The 16,481-nt window shown below is 33.4% G+C and overlaps 1 protein-coding gene across 1 annotated transcript in view; it reads left to right on the plus strand.

Annotated features, from left to right (window-relative positions):
- ZDHHC21 (zinc finger DHHC-type palmitoyltransferase 21) overlaps positions 1–16,481 on the plus strand; it is a 76,166-nt gene that overhangs the window by 24,345 nt on the left and 35,340 nt on the right. Inside the window, exons 5-6 of the mRNA XM_053572578.1 lie at positions 887–998; positions 4,247–4,385. Coding sequence (XP_053428553.1) covers positions 887–998; positions 4,247–4,385 — 251 coding nt within the window. The remainder of the gene's footprint in view (positions 1–886; positions 999–4,246; positions 4,386–16,481) is intronic.

A 16,481-nucleotide genomic window follows, 5' to 3' on the forward strand; every position in this document is an offset into this window, starting at 1 on the left:
TTTAAGAATTTTGTAAAAGTAAAATTCAATTTTAACAGTTATTAAACTGATGTATTTTGTATAATAAAGCAATTGTCTCATCTTGGATATGATGCTTAGTTTTTCTGGATCTGACTAAAGCAATTTATAAAGAAAACAAACACCTTTTCTCTTTACTCATGCAAACTTCATGTTATTAGCACAGAACTTAATTGTGTGCTTTTTCACTACAGGCTAGAGGGATTTGCTTCTTGGCAATAGTTCATAATTTTGTAAAATCTTCTAAATGGTTCTTGCTAAATTTCAATGTGACTCATTTACCTTCATTTAGGCAATAATTAATAATCTTCTTACCATCTTCTTCACTCCTGAAACTATTCTGATACCTCTTAAACTCATGTGCCATCCTTCTTCAGCCTGCTCCCATACATGTTCCAAATCAATTTACTGATATTTAAAAAAATTACATGTTTTAGGAAAATCAGGACTCAGCCTTACTTCTTCTTTAAAGCTTTTAAAAATGAAATTTCTAGAAATTAATTTGTTTACATGAAATTCTATTTTAATATAACTATTTGGTTGAACTTCAGGGTTTTGTCATTGGATTTTACTTATATTCCAGCAACATGTCCAAAACCCAAGTACACTGTTTTCCATTGCTTTCTTTGACTATAAAAAGAGTATCTTGTTTTTATAATGTTTAATATTAGAAAAATACAAAAGAAGATAGACATAAAATAGAACAGCCATATTTATGCAAACTTGTTTATACTAGAGGCTTCGAAGAAGAAAAATCTATTAAGAGATATATACAGAAGACTTCCTATAAAATCTTCTAAATAGTTCTTGCTAAATTTCAATGTTACTCATTTGCCTTCATTAAAAGGATTTTAATTTCCTTCTCTAGAAAGGGAGTTCTGGGAATTATGTAACAAGTGTAATTTGATGAGACCAAAGCGTTCCCATCACTGCAGCCGCTGTGGCCACTGTGTGAGGAGAATGGATCATCACTGTCCATGGTAAGAAAAGAAAACGATAATTCACTTTTAGAAACAAAAAAGTGGTGAAAGTGAATCTTAGCTTTAGACAAAAGTTGTAATAAAGTTATACAACTTTTAAAAACTCTGAATAAGGATATCTTTATTTGATCAGATGGTTCTGTCAACTCCCAAAGTCATTTTTCCATGGAGATCCAATCTTTTCTAACAAGGAGAGATTTGAGTAGAAAACTAAGAATTAACACGCAACCAAATATGCTAAAGGACTAATGTGCTTGTATTAAATGAGGCAATGTACGTAAAACATTCAGTATAGTATGACAAGTAGGAAGTACGTAAATAGTAGCTATTTCTAGTCATGATAAACCATCTACATCCAAATGTTTTTATCCCCTTTCCATTTTTCTTAATAACTTATTTCAAATACCCTGATAAGCCCCCATGTCACCCCTTAAGCCTTTTAAAGTGTTATTTGCTGGCTCTGTGTATTAGCATTGCATGCATGTTGGATGTACGAATTGGCTGATTCTGCTAAACTCCTAACATTTTTGGTCAATAGGGGGCTCTCTTGTAATATTAAAGAAAATGTTCAGTTGAGAAATAGAATGTTTAAGAACAAATGCTGTGAGGATTCTGTATTGTATCTCATTTCAAAGCTGTCACAAAAATCTGTGAAGAAGATATTGTATTTAATTCTGTTTTCCTAGCATTGGATCTCTGTATAAATATTTAAACTGGTATAGCATAGCACTTTACAAACAGATCTCTATACACATATATAGTATTTGTTTGTACACAATTGTAGGTATATATACAAAGTTAACTGCATAATAGGCTTTTTTTTTTCATTTTTGAGACAGAATCTCACTATGTCACCCTCAGTAGAGTGCTATGGCATCACAGCTCACAGCAACCTCAAACTCTTGGGCTTCAGTGATTCTCTTGCCTCAGCCTCCTGAGTAGTTGGGACTACAGGTGCCCGCCACAATGCCTGGCTATTTTGTTATTGCTATTGTCATTGTTGTTTAGCAGGCCTGAACAACAGGGCCTGTTATTGGGCCTGGCTCGAACCTGCCAGCCTTAGTGTATGTGGCCGGCACCCTACTCACTGAGCTATGGGTGCCGAGCCCATAATAGGCCTCTTAAATTTATAGCTATATCTATCTAAAGTTGATTTATGCAGAATTTATCTTTGTCTAATAATACTAATCAATTTACAGTTTTCTTTATTTTTGATAACTTATTTTGATAGCATGCCTAATTATTAAACTCTTAGTGGAAATTTGGTTTTTACTCTAAGCTAATTACTTAGATATAAGGTAAAGTCCTGAGATTAGGAAAAAATAAAAGCATTTTAGATAAAAGCACCTTGTTACTATAGAAAAAATTTTTAAAATTGTCTAAATCTGTCAACCAGATAGCATAGAATATGACATAGAGTTAGTGTTCAAAAAATGTGCCTTGCATTTAAACAGATTAATTCCCAAGTAAAAGCTCAGTAATCTATTTTCCATCACAATAGTAATATAGTTTAAAAAGTTAGACAAAACATGTATTCGGATAACTGGTAAATACACTGAAAAACTTAATTTTGAGCTTTTTTTATACTAGTGTTTCTGATTACCTAAAACCATAAATGTTCATGGTACAATTGGATATTTATGCTTCCTTTCAAAAGAATGCAGTGGTTTAAAAAGATAATCCACTAGGAAATGCTTTTGTAGAGGCTAGTGATATTTGTTTATTTTTAAGGGATATGGCCTTGTTGGTTACCAAGTAAAGCTATTTAACCCGAATTCTAACACTGGTATGATTTCTCTGTTTCTAGGCCTTTTGCTTTCACACTTTTAGTCAACTTTGGTAGGAGGGAAGGGAAACTAGAAAAATTAGAAGATCAGAAAGGAGGGTAGACAAGGAACCTAAATAGATTTAAGGATGTTCATGAATGAATTTCCTAATGGAGCACCTCTGAGATGTTCAGAGGGTACGGGAAATAAAAAGTTTAAATTGGAAGCAAGGAGAATTTTTGATGTTTTGAGCAACTGCGGTATCTTAAGTGCTTTAGATTTGGAGGTTAATTCTCAGGTTTCTCAGTTTTCTATATTTCTTGCTCTGAACATTCTAGAAAGACTCTTACGTACTTAGAGATTGAGTACAGTTTTCTGGTTAAGAATGCAGTAATCAGAGGAGTTGTTTCTCAAACTTTTGGGGACAGGAAGGCTAGGACAAAGACAAGTCATCTTTCATGCCACAGCTGTTAAGGAGCACTTTGAGTGTGTACATAAGCCCACTTATAGCCTTCCTTGCAAATAATAAAACAGTAAAAATTTTCTTGTTTACAAGGCATGTGTTCTTAAGTCTAAGACATGCCTCTGCAAGATTTTTCATTTCACTTATATGCTTAAGTTTAAGAAATAGTATGATTACACACTTTAAAAAGAACAATTTTAAGTTAGAACTGGGGCCTGTTATAAGTCTTTTTCTTTTTTTTCAGTGACAGTTTAATGCCATTTTAAATGAAAACACTTAAGGAAGGTAATTTGTAGTGTTGAGGTAGGGATTTTTTGCTAGAATTTTAAAATACTTTGAAAATTTGAGTATAACAAATTGAAACAATAAAATACTCTGCTTAAAGTGGCCTTAAAAATTTTTGTATTACAGCATTAATCCATTTTCCTACAATTCACTGTTGTATCAGTGGAAATATGGCTCTAAGTGTTTATAGATACTTTTGAATACATTTTTATTTTCAGTAACCAGGATTTTTAAAGTAAAAAAAATTGCAAAGGCTCATTAGTTATGTCAGAGTGGCAAGTTCAAGCTGTTTTACATAGGGCATTCAGATTGCTGTCCACAGCTAGAATGCCGTATGGAAGAGTAATGTACAGGAAAAGAGAGTTCTCGCTATTTTGGCTCCTGTACTAACTGTACATCTCCTGGCTAGTGGCTTAACTCTTTTGTTTCGGTTTCCATATCAGTGTGACAAGGAGTCTCCATCTGCTCTTCCTACCTAACTGGGTTGAGGTTCTTGTGAATTGAAGGGGTATCATATACATGGACTTGCTTGGTAAGGAGTGCTTTATAGATATAAGATGGTGTATGTTTATGTTTTCTTTGTGCAGGGTTCTTTTAGGTTTGAGTGGCTTTAGGTTGTCTCCAGGAAGTTAAGCATATGTGAAGTCATTTGTATTTATGTTTATCTTACAGATCCTGAAACGAACATCTCATTAAAGTTTAAAATACTTTTTCTTTTTCATATTTTTCTTCAGGATTAACAATTGTGTTGGTGAAGATAATCATTGGCTTTTTCTGCAATTGTGTTTCTACACTGAACTTCTTACTTCCTACGCACTGATGTTTTCTTTCTGCCACTATTATTATTTTCTTCCACTAAAAAAGCGTAATTTGGTAAGAAATGTTTATATCCACTAATGGTAGCGCAGCTATAGCACTAGTAATTAACATGTGATTCCTTTAAGTGCAGAAGATTAAAAACTAAAACAACCTCCAAATTGTTGAATTTAAAAATACATTTGGATTGAGAAAGTAGATCTTTATAACCAAATTTATTTATGATTATTAGTGGATTTCTTTAGAAATCAACATATTCTATCTTTTAATATATGTGCCTTTGTTTAAAAATACGTAAAATAATGAAAAACTAAAGGAAGTTGTTAACTTCTTTTTTTTCTGGAATAAAAACATAGAATTAGTTTAATTTTTTTCTTATTTTATTATATTATTATTATTATTTTGAGACAGAGTCTCACTCTGTTGCCCTGGGTAGAGTGCTGTGGCATCATCATAGCATCATCATAGCTCACAGCAACCTCAAACTCTTGGGCTCAAGTGATTCTCTTGCCTCAGTTTTTCTATTTTTAGTAGAGATGGAGTCTCACTCTTGTGCAGGCTAGTCTTGAACTCCTGAACTCCAGCAATCAGCCCGCCTCGGCCTCCCAGAGTGCTAGGATTACAGGTGTGAGCTACCATGCTTAGCAGAATTAGTTTAATTTTTAAAGGCTTTCAAGGGAACAGTTATGTTCTTGAGAAAGAGGACTACTGCCACCCCCGACTTTTAACAATAATGATAAGATGAATTTGCAGGATGCTTTAAAAAGTTATCCCTGTGTACATACCATTTGAGACAATGTTTTCCCATTTCGTAGAGGAACTTCAGTAGATGTTAATACTTGCCCCAAATGGTGATAGTGGTGGTGGTGATAATAACATCAAATTAATTTTTGATTCCTTGACTATATGTCAACACGATGCTATGGGCATCTCATTTTCATTCTCACTTCAATGGCCGCAACAACCATACAAGGTGGGTACAGTTCTTCCCTTCACCTCAGAATGAGGAAAACAGAGAGTAACAGAGGTAAAATAAGAGCCACCAAGCTAGGAAGTGGTTATTTAGCTGGTTTTAGCTGTAGAACTGGAATTTCAAGCTGATCTTGTATGTTTTTTGACTGTTATATTTTTCATTTATTTGGACTCAGATTGTGTTTTTTAAAATACTGTGTGTGTGTGTGTATAAGAGAGAGCAAGAAGCAGAGAACGTATAAGTATCCACATAAGGGTGCAAGTTGGGAGGTGGGGGAAAAAGAATAACACCCCTGATGAAGAAGGAAATTTTTCTTATTTATACCAGTTTACAGTTCTTTAAATATTTTGTATTGAAAAATAAAGTTAATGGTGGTGCTTACAGTTTCATTTTGACATGAAAGTTCCATGTGTTTATATTTTTAAGCATGCACGATTATTTTGAATAATCAAAAGAGGATATTTGCTGTTGTTGCTTTGCTAAATATATTAGTGGGGCCTTGTAGTGGTTATGGTTATTGAATACTTAAAATTAGATACTAATGACTGAAAAAAATTCCAAAGGGAGAATTTTAAACATAGGTGTTTAGCATTTTCATGATGAGAATATAGTACATGCTAGTACAGTGGTTCTCAACCTTCCTAATGCCGCAGCCCTTCATTACAGTTCCTGTGGGTTGCGACCCACAGGTTGAGAACCGCTGTGCTAGTACTGTAGTTTTAGAGATATTTTATCTTATTTATAGATTTAATTTCTGATGTAATTGGCATTACAGTTAGAATATGTAAAAGATTGTACATATTTCCTGGAGTAACCTGTTTCAGATAATTGAGCCTAATAAGAAAAGCATTGAAATAAAATTGGACCTTGTAGGACTGAGGTTATAATTTTTTTGAAAAGTGAGGGAAAGAAAATTTAGTGGTCTTAGTGAAAAATTAATAGACGCTTTCTAAAGAAAATAGTTTATAATTTATATAGGCCAACACGTTGTAATGTAGTGCAGAGATTGGCAAACCATGGGCTTTGGATTAAATTCAGCCCTCTACCTGTTTTTGTTAATAAACTTTTACTGGGAAATAGCTACTCTGATTTGTTTGTGTTTTGTCTATGGCTGCTTTTACGCTACAATAGCAGAATTGAGTAGTTGTGACAGAGACTATATGGTCTGCAAAGCCTAATATTAACTGTCTGGCACTTTATATTATGTTATTAAACCCTGATAGTGGAGAGAGCGTGGCTTTGTAAATAGGCACACCTGGGATCAAAACCCGGCTTTTCTTATTACATGTATAACCTTTCACACATTGTTGAGCCTTTCTGAGTTGTAATTTCATCTACTAAATTGTAGTTAGTACTGTGATTGAATGAGATAATACATGTTCAAGAACCTCACATATGATAGACATTAAACTTACTTTAAATTTGATTTTAGTGAAATCTCTCAGAAGAAGGGAGCAGTTTTCTCTGGAACAATTTATAGACCATTTTAGAGTAACCGCTTATTACAGGGAGATTGATGTCTGACTGGGGAAGTTCCAATAATCAAACAAGTATGTAATGATAATGCTTAACTGAAGGAGTAAGACATTTGAAATTACAAACTGATTAGCCTCTCCAAATGAGAGATAGAAACTGGAAATATTAATGGAAGTTACAGAAAGAATCCGTTTTTAAATAGAGAAACTGATAATAGGTTATATTTGAATATAGTATACACTCTCTCTATGTATGTTGTGTGTGTGTATTGCATTCATACTGAATGTTAAAAAAAAAGAAGACCAGCAACACAGTAAAAGTTTATTATGAGATTTAAAATACTAGAAAGACAATATATAAAAAATGAATACAACTGGGACTTTGAAAAGTAGCCGGATTTTCTTTAGAGTAGTCAGTTGTAGAAGCAATGCAGATGATTTTTTTGCAGTCTTCATGATAGACTTACCAAATGAAAAATAATTAGTTTATATTTGTTGTAATTAAAGCTACTTTACTAACAAGTGATAAATTATAATAATTCTAGGGATCTGACAGAGTTTTTTATGTGTAATAGTGCTGAGTAGTAATTGTTCTTTTAGCCCGTTATGCCTTATAGCATCTTTGTTGTTTTAAGTGGGGTGCTTTTATAATTGCCATCATCTTAGGGGTGATGAATGGGAAACTCTAAGAGGATATGTTATGATATTTCAAAGATCATCTGCATATCTATAGTTTAAGATAATAGTCTCTGTGTGAATGAAGTTATTCATACATTATCAAGTTAGGTATATGGAGAGGAGGGCTTTACCAGGATGTTTCCCAATAAAAGAAAAGATGATTTTTTTAGACAAATTTAAATACATAAACAAAAGTTTATTGGCAGCATTTTTCCTAAATTTTCTAGAATAAAGCTAAATTCTAGGACCAGAATCATAACTAAAATTGAAGGAAGTATTTTATCATTTATATAGGCTCAACTATTAGAATCTGAAGCAAACAAATTTTCAGTCACTCAATATACAATCAGACAAATGCTAGTTATTTCATTGATTTAGATATTGAGGATTTGATGTGGTATTATGAGGTGCATACAAACTTAGAATTGTTACGTTTTCATGGTGGATTGACAACTTGTCTCATTATAAAATGCACCTGTTTATTTGTATTAATGATTCTTATTTTAAAGTGGAGATTATTTTTCCTATTAGTTTAGTTATAGTGGCTGTGTTTTGACTAGTCTTTTCATGGTATAACTTTTTCTTTTTCCTTTCAACCTTTTGTAGTTCTTATGTCTCAGTGTGTTCTTTGTCTTTCAATTTGAAATACTTAGTCCATTTTTGTTTAGTGTAACTGGTATTCTTTCATCTTTCTATTTATTTTCTATTTAACCATTCTGTTCTTTGCGCTATTTTTCTCTTTTTGTAGTCTGCCTTGGAATTTTCAACTTAGCAAAAATTTCCAGTATTTTCCTTGTGATGGATTTTCTTTTGTTCTTCTTTTTATAATTTTCCCAGAAATGAAAACATTTTTCCTTGATATTTTTGCAGTCTAATATAAGTTACTCCTTTCGCATTACCCACCAAATGAATGCAATGGCTTTAGAATACCCCCTGTGATCATTGTCTTTGGTATTGTGGGATATAAAATAGATGCAGAACTAAATCACATGACAAGACATTGTTGCTCATACATTATGTGTTGTAATATTATGTATGTTGTGTGTTAAATATGGTCAATATTCATTTTGAGTTGTCCATATATCATTCCTTTTCCTAGTCCTTCATGTCTTCATACATTTTGAAGCCATTTCTGGGCTTATTGTTTTCTGCTTTTCAGTAAAGGTTTGTTGAACAATTTTTTCCAGTTTTGATTCACCTGAAATTTTTCTTTATTTCTTCTTAATATTTGAAGAATCTATTGCTTGCACAGAATTATAGGTTGGCAGTTACTCTGTTTCAGTTTTAAAAAGATTTTATTCCACTGCCTCATGGTTTCCATCATTTCTGCTATAAAGTCAGTTGTTGGTCTTATTGTTACTCCATTAAAATGTGTATTTTTCTGTCGCTCCTTTCTTAGTTTTTTTTTCCTCTTTTTTGCCTTTTTATTTTAGCAGTTATTTTGTGATTCTGTGGGATGCTTTAGTGGTATTTTCTTTGCACTTTTCCTCTTGGAGAATTTCTGTAATGTCTTGAATCTGTGACCTAATGTCATTCTTAAATCATGAAATGTCACTTGAAATGTCTTTTTTGTTTTTGTTTTTGCCCAACTTTTTATCTCGCAGTTCTGTGATTCTAATTATATGTACATGAGGTTTTATTTTGCTGCATATATTTTGCATTCTTTTCTTTATTCCCCGACCCATGCTTTAATCTGGATGTTGTCTATCTTTTGGTTGATTAATCAGTTCCTTTTCTCTGTCTAATCTACTGTTAAATTCTTCTATTGAGTTCTTAATTCACTTGTTGTATTTTTCACTCTTAGAATTTCATTTGATCTCCCCCCACATAGGTCACGTCTCTGAAATTCTTCATTTTGCTATCTATTTTCTTGAACATTTTGATCAAAGTTATGTTACTGTCTGTATCTGATAACTTCAATTTTGAGGTCTCCTTGTGGGTGTTTTCCTGTTAATTTTTTTCCTATCCCTTAGTTCCTAAATATAATAGAACCTCCATAGTTGACCACCTCCCTACATTGACTACTTCCTTAAGTTGACCTAGTTTCTATAGACTGGAAATGCGCCACATGTATGTATCAGTGCAGCAGGCTTAGTTCCTTACGTTGATCACGTCCCTATGTTGACCAGTTTGTTACAGTCTCTTGTGTAGACAGCTTATAGAGGTTTTACTATTTTACCCTATTTTCTGACATGTCTGCATTTTTCAAATATTTTACTCTGTTGTCTGATATGCCTGATTTTACTCTGTTTTTATTGCAGAGTGGGCCTTTAATATGACAAACTGTAGGAAATCTGGTTGATGTATTTTTTTTTCTTTCTCCATATATGATTTACTCTTTTGTTTGTTTTTGGAAAAGCTATGAGAAGGCTTATCTTGATTCAACCAAGGTTTTGCAAAACAAGTATTTCTAATGCTAAATAATAGAACATTAGACTTAATATAGAAGTTCTTTGGAAGATGACATTTATTGCATTTATTGATACTTTATAAGGATTTATGGTGGTTGGATTTGTCTTTGTGAAGGACTAGTTTCAGTTTGCCTTTTCTCCTAGGGTGTAGTCCTTTGGGGGGTCTCAGCTGAAAAACTGAGGTGTTAATTGTGGATTGTGCCCTCCAGTTATTGCTTCCCAGACCCTGTGAAATTGGAGAATACAATTCTACTTGGCCTTTCATCTAGTACTGCTATGAGTTGGCAAGTACCTTAAGGTAAAAAGCAGTGCAGAAAGTAGGGCTCACCTTAATGCATTTCTGCTCTCTGAGATCCTGGCCTTTTAAGTTCTTGATAGTTTGGCTACTTTCCAGTATCTTCAAAGAGCTGCTTACTTATTAATTAATGGGATTTTATCTGGCTTTAATAGTGTTCTTGGTGAGAGGGTTGGTCTCATGCAAACTATTCTCTCATAAGTATCAATGGAAGTAGCATTTTGTTTAAAAATTTCTTCCCAGGTGATTCTAATCATTGCTGCCTAATTGCACAACCCCAGCAGGCAATGCTCACATCATAGTCTATGAAAATGGTATCCTGTGGAGTTTGTGCAGTGCAAAACTTCTGTGCCTATCAGATTTGCGAATGTAGGGAACGAGGCTCATGGTGGACTTTATGGGTTAGGTAGAGATTAGCCAAATGGAGAGATGATGGAAGTCATTGGTGGATCAGAAAAAAACAAAAAGCTTGAGGCAGTAACTGGAATAATTGCTTTTAAGGTCAAATCTGTTAGAAAATTCCAACTATATAGCAAATATTTCCAAGGCTAAATAATAAAACATTGTTCTTTCTGTAGCAGTTCTTTGAAGGTGGCATTTATTGTGTTTTTCTTTATAAAGATAGAAAAAATTTACTGATAATTTCAGTACAAGAGGCACCATTATTACCATTGACATTAAAAAATGTTTTACAGTGGAATATTCTTCAAATAATCTCGCTCCAATGTTTTTTAATAAGTCCTTCCTCACATTTCTTTCATTTTTCACTAAAAGAAAAAAATGAAAAATAATATCCAACTCTGAATTGTGTGTGTAAAGCTGGCTGGCTGGTGTTAGAAACATCATTCATTCACTTTGTTGTCCTTTCTATTATTTAGGATCTGAAATAAGATCTCCAAACATCCCTAACTATCTTTGGAGAGAGTATTAATGATTACCATCCTTTCTTGTGGGAACAATGACACAGTTAAAGTACGACATGGACTTTGACCTTGTGTTCTTCTGTCAGCCAGACTGAAGTAAAAGCTCTAGTCTGCCTTTTCTTTATACCCTTTCAGGTAGATAGATGGCAGCATAGTATCTTTTCTAGCCCATCTTTAAATTCCAGAGCTGAGTGCTTATTCTCTGGGTCAGAAAAGAAAGTGTTAACTTTCTTGTTTTCCCTTTTTTGATTTTTAGGTGAAAGTATTTACTCATTAAACAAAAGAAAAATTGCTGTGATGGGATTTGATGCATTCAGTAGACAATGGTATGTTATGGTTATCGTTAGGGAAAAGAGAGAGTTGAGAGAAAGCAGATTGTTTACAAATTCTGGGAGATGAACAGATCAGGAGCCTGATTTTCTTTCATTTCACTCTTCCCCTTCTACTGTCAGGAGAGTTTATTTCTGCACTGCGTTGTTCTTACTTCTTTCCAATTGCCCCATTGTTTTAATGCCATTGATTTTTTTTCTTTATAGTTACTTTTAAAATGTCCATGTATGCATATATATGGATATTATGGCTATTCAAAGATTTGTTTTTGTATGTGAAGTTTTGAGGAAATATTTGACTCTATCCTTTTATGAGGGAAGGAAGGCCTATGAAATGTAGGAGATAAGGAATTTATAGTTTATCATGAATAGTGCCCAAATTTGGGATTTATTTTTTAAGCTGTAGGTAGTGATTTACATTCTGAATCTTATACTAAGAAAAGTTCTGCCAACCTAAAAGGAATTAGTATTTACTATCTTCTCTGAAATTAGTAACCAAAAAAATCCCCGAATTCTTAGTTAGTATAGAAGAAAATGCATATTTAGAAAAGCTGCAGAAACTTGAGTGATAGGTTTCTAATTAAATGGTGCTAAATTACATGTTTTTGTTAGAATAAAAAATCAATAAAGATTATAAATTTTGAGATGTTTGGAGAAATTTTTCAAATGTTAGATATTAAGTCAGTTTGAGCTTCATTTGCATTTATGATGCCAGCATAATGTTAAATTTTTCTTAAGACTCCTTTTGAAACTGATTTCTTACTTTAAGTAATTATTGGGATGAAAATCACTCTAGAGATTTGAAAACTTGTAGATTGGGGAATTATTTGACATGAAATAGATGGCTATTGAAGAAAAGGGACTCTCAACTTTCACCAAGATCCATATTTGACTGTTTCACATAGTTATTTTAAATGTTTATGAGCAAATGCCTACTCACATGATGTTATTAAATTATAATAATGTATTTTATTTTATTACATGCTGGTTGTTTCCCAAAACCAGTACTAGAAAATTGTAGCTTTTTAATTAAACTTAATGGAAGTATCACTATATTTAAAAAGTTTCCCTTTTTAATTTTATTATATGTTGATCCATGAGTATTTTATTTGGGTTAGTAGGAAATGTCTACTCATTGGAAATATTCCTGTGAGGATAAATAGAATAATTCCTATTGTATAGGTAAAGTAACTGAGATTCAGAGAGATTCAATAACTTATTCAGTCACAGAATGACTGCTTGCCACAGGTGACATTTGCACCCATTTCTGTTTGTTCCTAAGTCATGTTCTTGCTATTACTATATCCTATTCAATACTACTTTTTGCATTGTTTCTTCAAGAAAATTTTTAGCAAACGGTCTATGAACCAAGTGTATGGTGCCCCATGATCATACTAATGTACACAGCTATGATTTAATAAATAAATAAGAAAATTTTTAGCAATGACATAAAGGGAAGTGGGGGAGAGAATTTCAGTAAAGGACATGCTGCAATACTCTAAAGAGGAAAATGAATAATGTTTAGCAGCCCAGCCAACTCTTTTCTAGGAAGATACATTATCATTATTCTAATTGGCTGATATCTAATAGTGTTGCTAGGGATTTGATGTGCCACAGAATTATTCGCCTAGCCTTTTGGCTAACAAAGAACAAAATAGCCAGAAGACTTGGTTGCAGACAGCTTTGAAAATTGGTAAATCTCTTCATGATTTTTTTTTCTTTTTATGCAATCAGTTTTAAATATGCCTGGGTATTTCTACTATTAAAAAATATTTTAGGCTTTACTTAGTAAACATTGTTCTATTAATTTCTAAAAGGTCATTTGTTTTATTTATTCACTGAAGAATGTATACAATTGCTGAAATATATATTTAGCTTTTTGGATTTGGGAAAAGAGTAGTCGGAAACAGCCAAGAGTATCATAGAATTTAGATTGGTAAGAGATGAACATTATTTTTAATGCTAGTGTGAAAATAATTTGGCTTTTTTGTTCATATATTCTGGAATGCTAGTAAAATATTGTCCTTTAGTAACAATTTTTTTTTGCTTAAAAGTAATAATGTTAGTATATAGTTTATATTTGTAAAGAAAGAAGGGCAGTCTATTATTCTAACAATTATCACTATGCTTTTAGTGACAGATGGAACACAGAATATAAATCTTGACCCAGCCCTGCAATACCAGGTTGACTGTGTGTATTTCCTCATTAAATGTGTTTATATAGTCAACTAGTTATGAATATTATAGTATTAGCATAGAAGATATAGCAGTTTTTATTTCTTTATAGGACTATTTCAGTCACTATGAGTTTAAATGGCTAAAGCCTGACAGCAATTTTATTATCTCATTCTTACTTTTACAAATACTGTAGCACTGTATTAAATGGTCAGTGTAGCAAGAATAAATGTTATTTGTTTTCTTATTGAATTGCTACAACTTTTTAAAAAATTATAGTGCTAAAATAAGGTAAGAGAGGCAATATTTTTTCTGAAATATTTCATTCTTAGCTATGAACCTGGCAATCAGGTGCCAGTGAAATTTACTCTATAAGATAATTGCATTCATAATTGCACTAAAATTTAAAGCATAATTCTGAATACTCAGTGATAAGCATTACAGGGGTATAAATAGTGATTTTTTTTCCCCTTTAGATATTAATGTCTATTAGGATAATAAGATTGAAAAAGTGTGTAGGGGAATAATATACTAATAAGCTGTAATTTATTTGCCTGTATTTTAGAATTCAGTAAACTTAGGCTAAGATCTGTTCCAAAAAGTACTGGTAACAATACAGATATAATAGGATTTTATTTTAGAATTGAATTAAAATTATTATATTTTTTCTTTCTTTTTTTTTTTTTTGAGACAGAGTCACCCTCAATAGAGTGCTGTAGCATCACAGCTCACAGCAGCCTCAAACTCTTGGGCTTAAGCGAGTCTCTTGCCTCAGCGTTCCAAGTAGCTGGAACTGCAGGCATCCCCCACAATGCTCAGCTGTTTTGTTGTTGTAGTTGTCATTGTTGTTCGGCAGGCCCAGGCCAGGTTCAAACCCACCACCTCCATTGTATGAGGCTGGCTCCCTAGCCACTGAGCTACAGGTGCCGAGACATAAATGAAAATTATTTATTTTAATGCAAGAGGAATTGTTGCATGAACCTACGCTCAGCATATAAATAAAGTTGGTTCTTTAGTCTTATTGAAAATTCAAATCTGTACATTTTAGACACCTCAAATGTGACCTAAGTTGTTTCCATTCTTGAACAACAGAAAAAGCAAAATCCCTTTCCACCATTGGTCCAGTGGTTCTCAATGGGGAAGTGAGAGAGAGACTTTGCCCCAATCCCCACCCTGCCCTAGGGGACATTTGGTAAAGTCTAGAGACATTTTGGTTGTCACAACTAGCAGAGTGCTGCTGGCATCTGTCAGGCGGAGGCCAGGGATATTGCTAAACATCCTGCAAAGCATAAGATAGTCCCTTACAACAAAATGTTACCCAGCCTAAAGTTTCAATGCTGAGGTTGAGAAGCCCTTCAGTAGGAGGAAGATCACAAACACATCACATATTGTTATTTTTTAGATGAGGTTTATAAAAACACAGGAAACTACTTTTAAGTAATAGAATGCTTTATAATTTGTGATAGGAAAACTATAGAAAAATATTATAATTTTATATGTAGTATTTGTAAACTATAGTTGTTTGTTTAAAAAAATGGTGAAGAACATTTATTTAGTCATCCAATAAATACTATTGAGTGCCTAATATGTGCCCTGGCCTCTCTTCTAGGCTCTAAGGATGCAGCAGTGAATAAAACAAAGTTCCTACATTCAAGGAGCTTATATTCTACTTGCAGGAGACAAGCAATAAACTAATGTAGGGTAAACAAGATAAGTATTATGAAGTATAATATAGTAGGGCACAGGGGAGGAGAGTGATCATAGAAAATGTAGTCCAGGAAGGTCTTTTTCATAATGACCCTTGAGCAGAGACTGCATTCTAAGACAGCAAAGTACCAGTGCCAAGTCCCTGAGGTAGGAGAACGCTTGACATTTTCGAGGAACACTGTGTTGAGTAGAGTGAGTTGGAGAGTTACAGGAGATGAATTGAGAGCAGTGAGGGCTGAGATTGGAGAGGAAGACTTTGTTTTGTTAAGATGTTTAGTGGCTGGGACTTTTGGAAGCTGTTAAAGGGTGGTAGCTTTTCAGCTGTTACATAATCTCATTGACATTTTAGAAAGAAAACTCTTTATTGCTATGAAGCATAAACCAAGGAACAAGGATGACAACAGGAAGATTGGTTACCAGGCTACTAAAATACACTCCAAGCGTGCGATGATTATGGTAGTGATGGAAGTGTAGAGAAGTGGCTCATCACAGTTTGAGAGCTAACAGGATTTGGTAATAATTTGGATGTGCAATATGAAATAGAAAGTGAAAAGTCAAGGAAAATTTTAAGATTTTATGGCCTGAACAACTGGAAGAGTTGAGTAACTATTTACCAACATAAGAGAGTCTGAAGGAAGAGTGTTTTAGGAAGAAGTTAAACATTTTGGTTTTACTCATGTTTACTTTGTCTTTTGATATCCAGGAACAGATAATAACTAAGCACGTAGATGCAGGAATCTGGATTTCATTGTAGTTATCTGAGGTAGGTGTGTAAATTTGGCAGCATTCAGCATAAAGATGGTATTTAATGACTCAGAAACTGTTTGCAGATTTCCTGTAGTGCAGGGGTCCTCAAATGCGGGCCACATGCGGCATTGTGAATTGTATTTGTTCCCGTTTTGTTTTTTACTTCAAAATAAGATATGTGCAGCGTGCATAGGAATTTGTTCATAGTTTGTTTTTTTAAACTATAGTCCAGCCCTCCAATAGTCTGAGGGACAGTGAATTGGCCCCCTGTTAAAAAAGTTTGAGGATGCCTGCTGTAGAGTAATGTAAGTAAGGAATACAAGAGGTCTGAAGAACAAAATGTGGACACTCTTATATTTAAAAGTCAGAAAGGTGCGAAGGAACCAGAAAGGTATTGAAGGAGCAGCCCATGAGGCAAGAACAAAGCAATGGTGAGAAAG

Source organism: Nycticebus coucang, chromosome 2, assembly GCF_027406575.1.
Source record: "Nycticebus coucang isolate mNycCou1 chromosome 2, mNycCou1.pri, whole genome shotgun sequence".
Classification (NCBI taxonomy): Eukaryota; Metazoa; Chordata; class Mammalia; order Primates; family Lorisidae; genus Nycticebus; species Nycticebus coucang.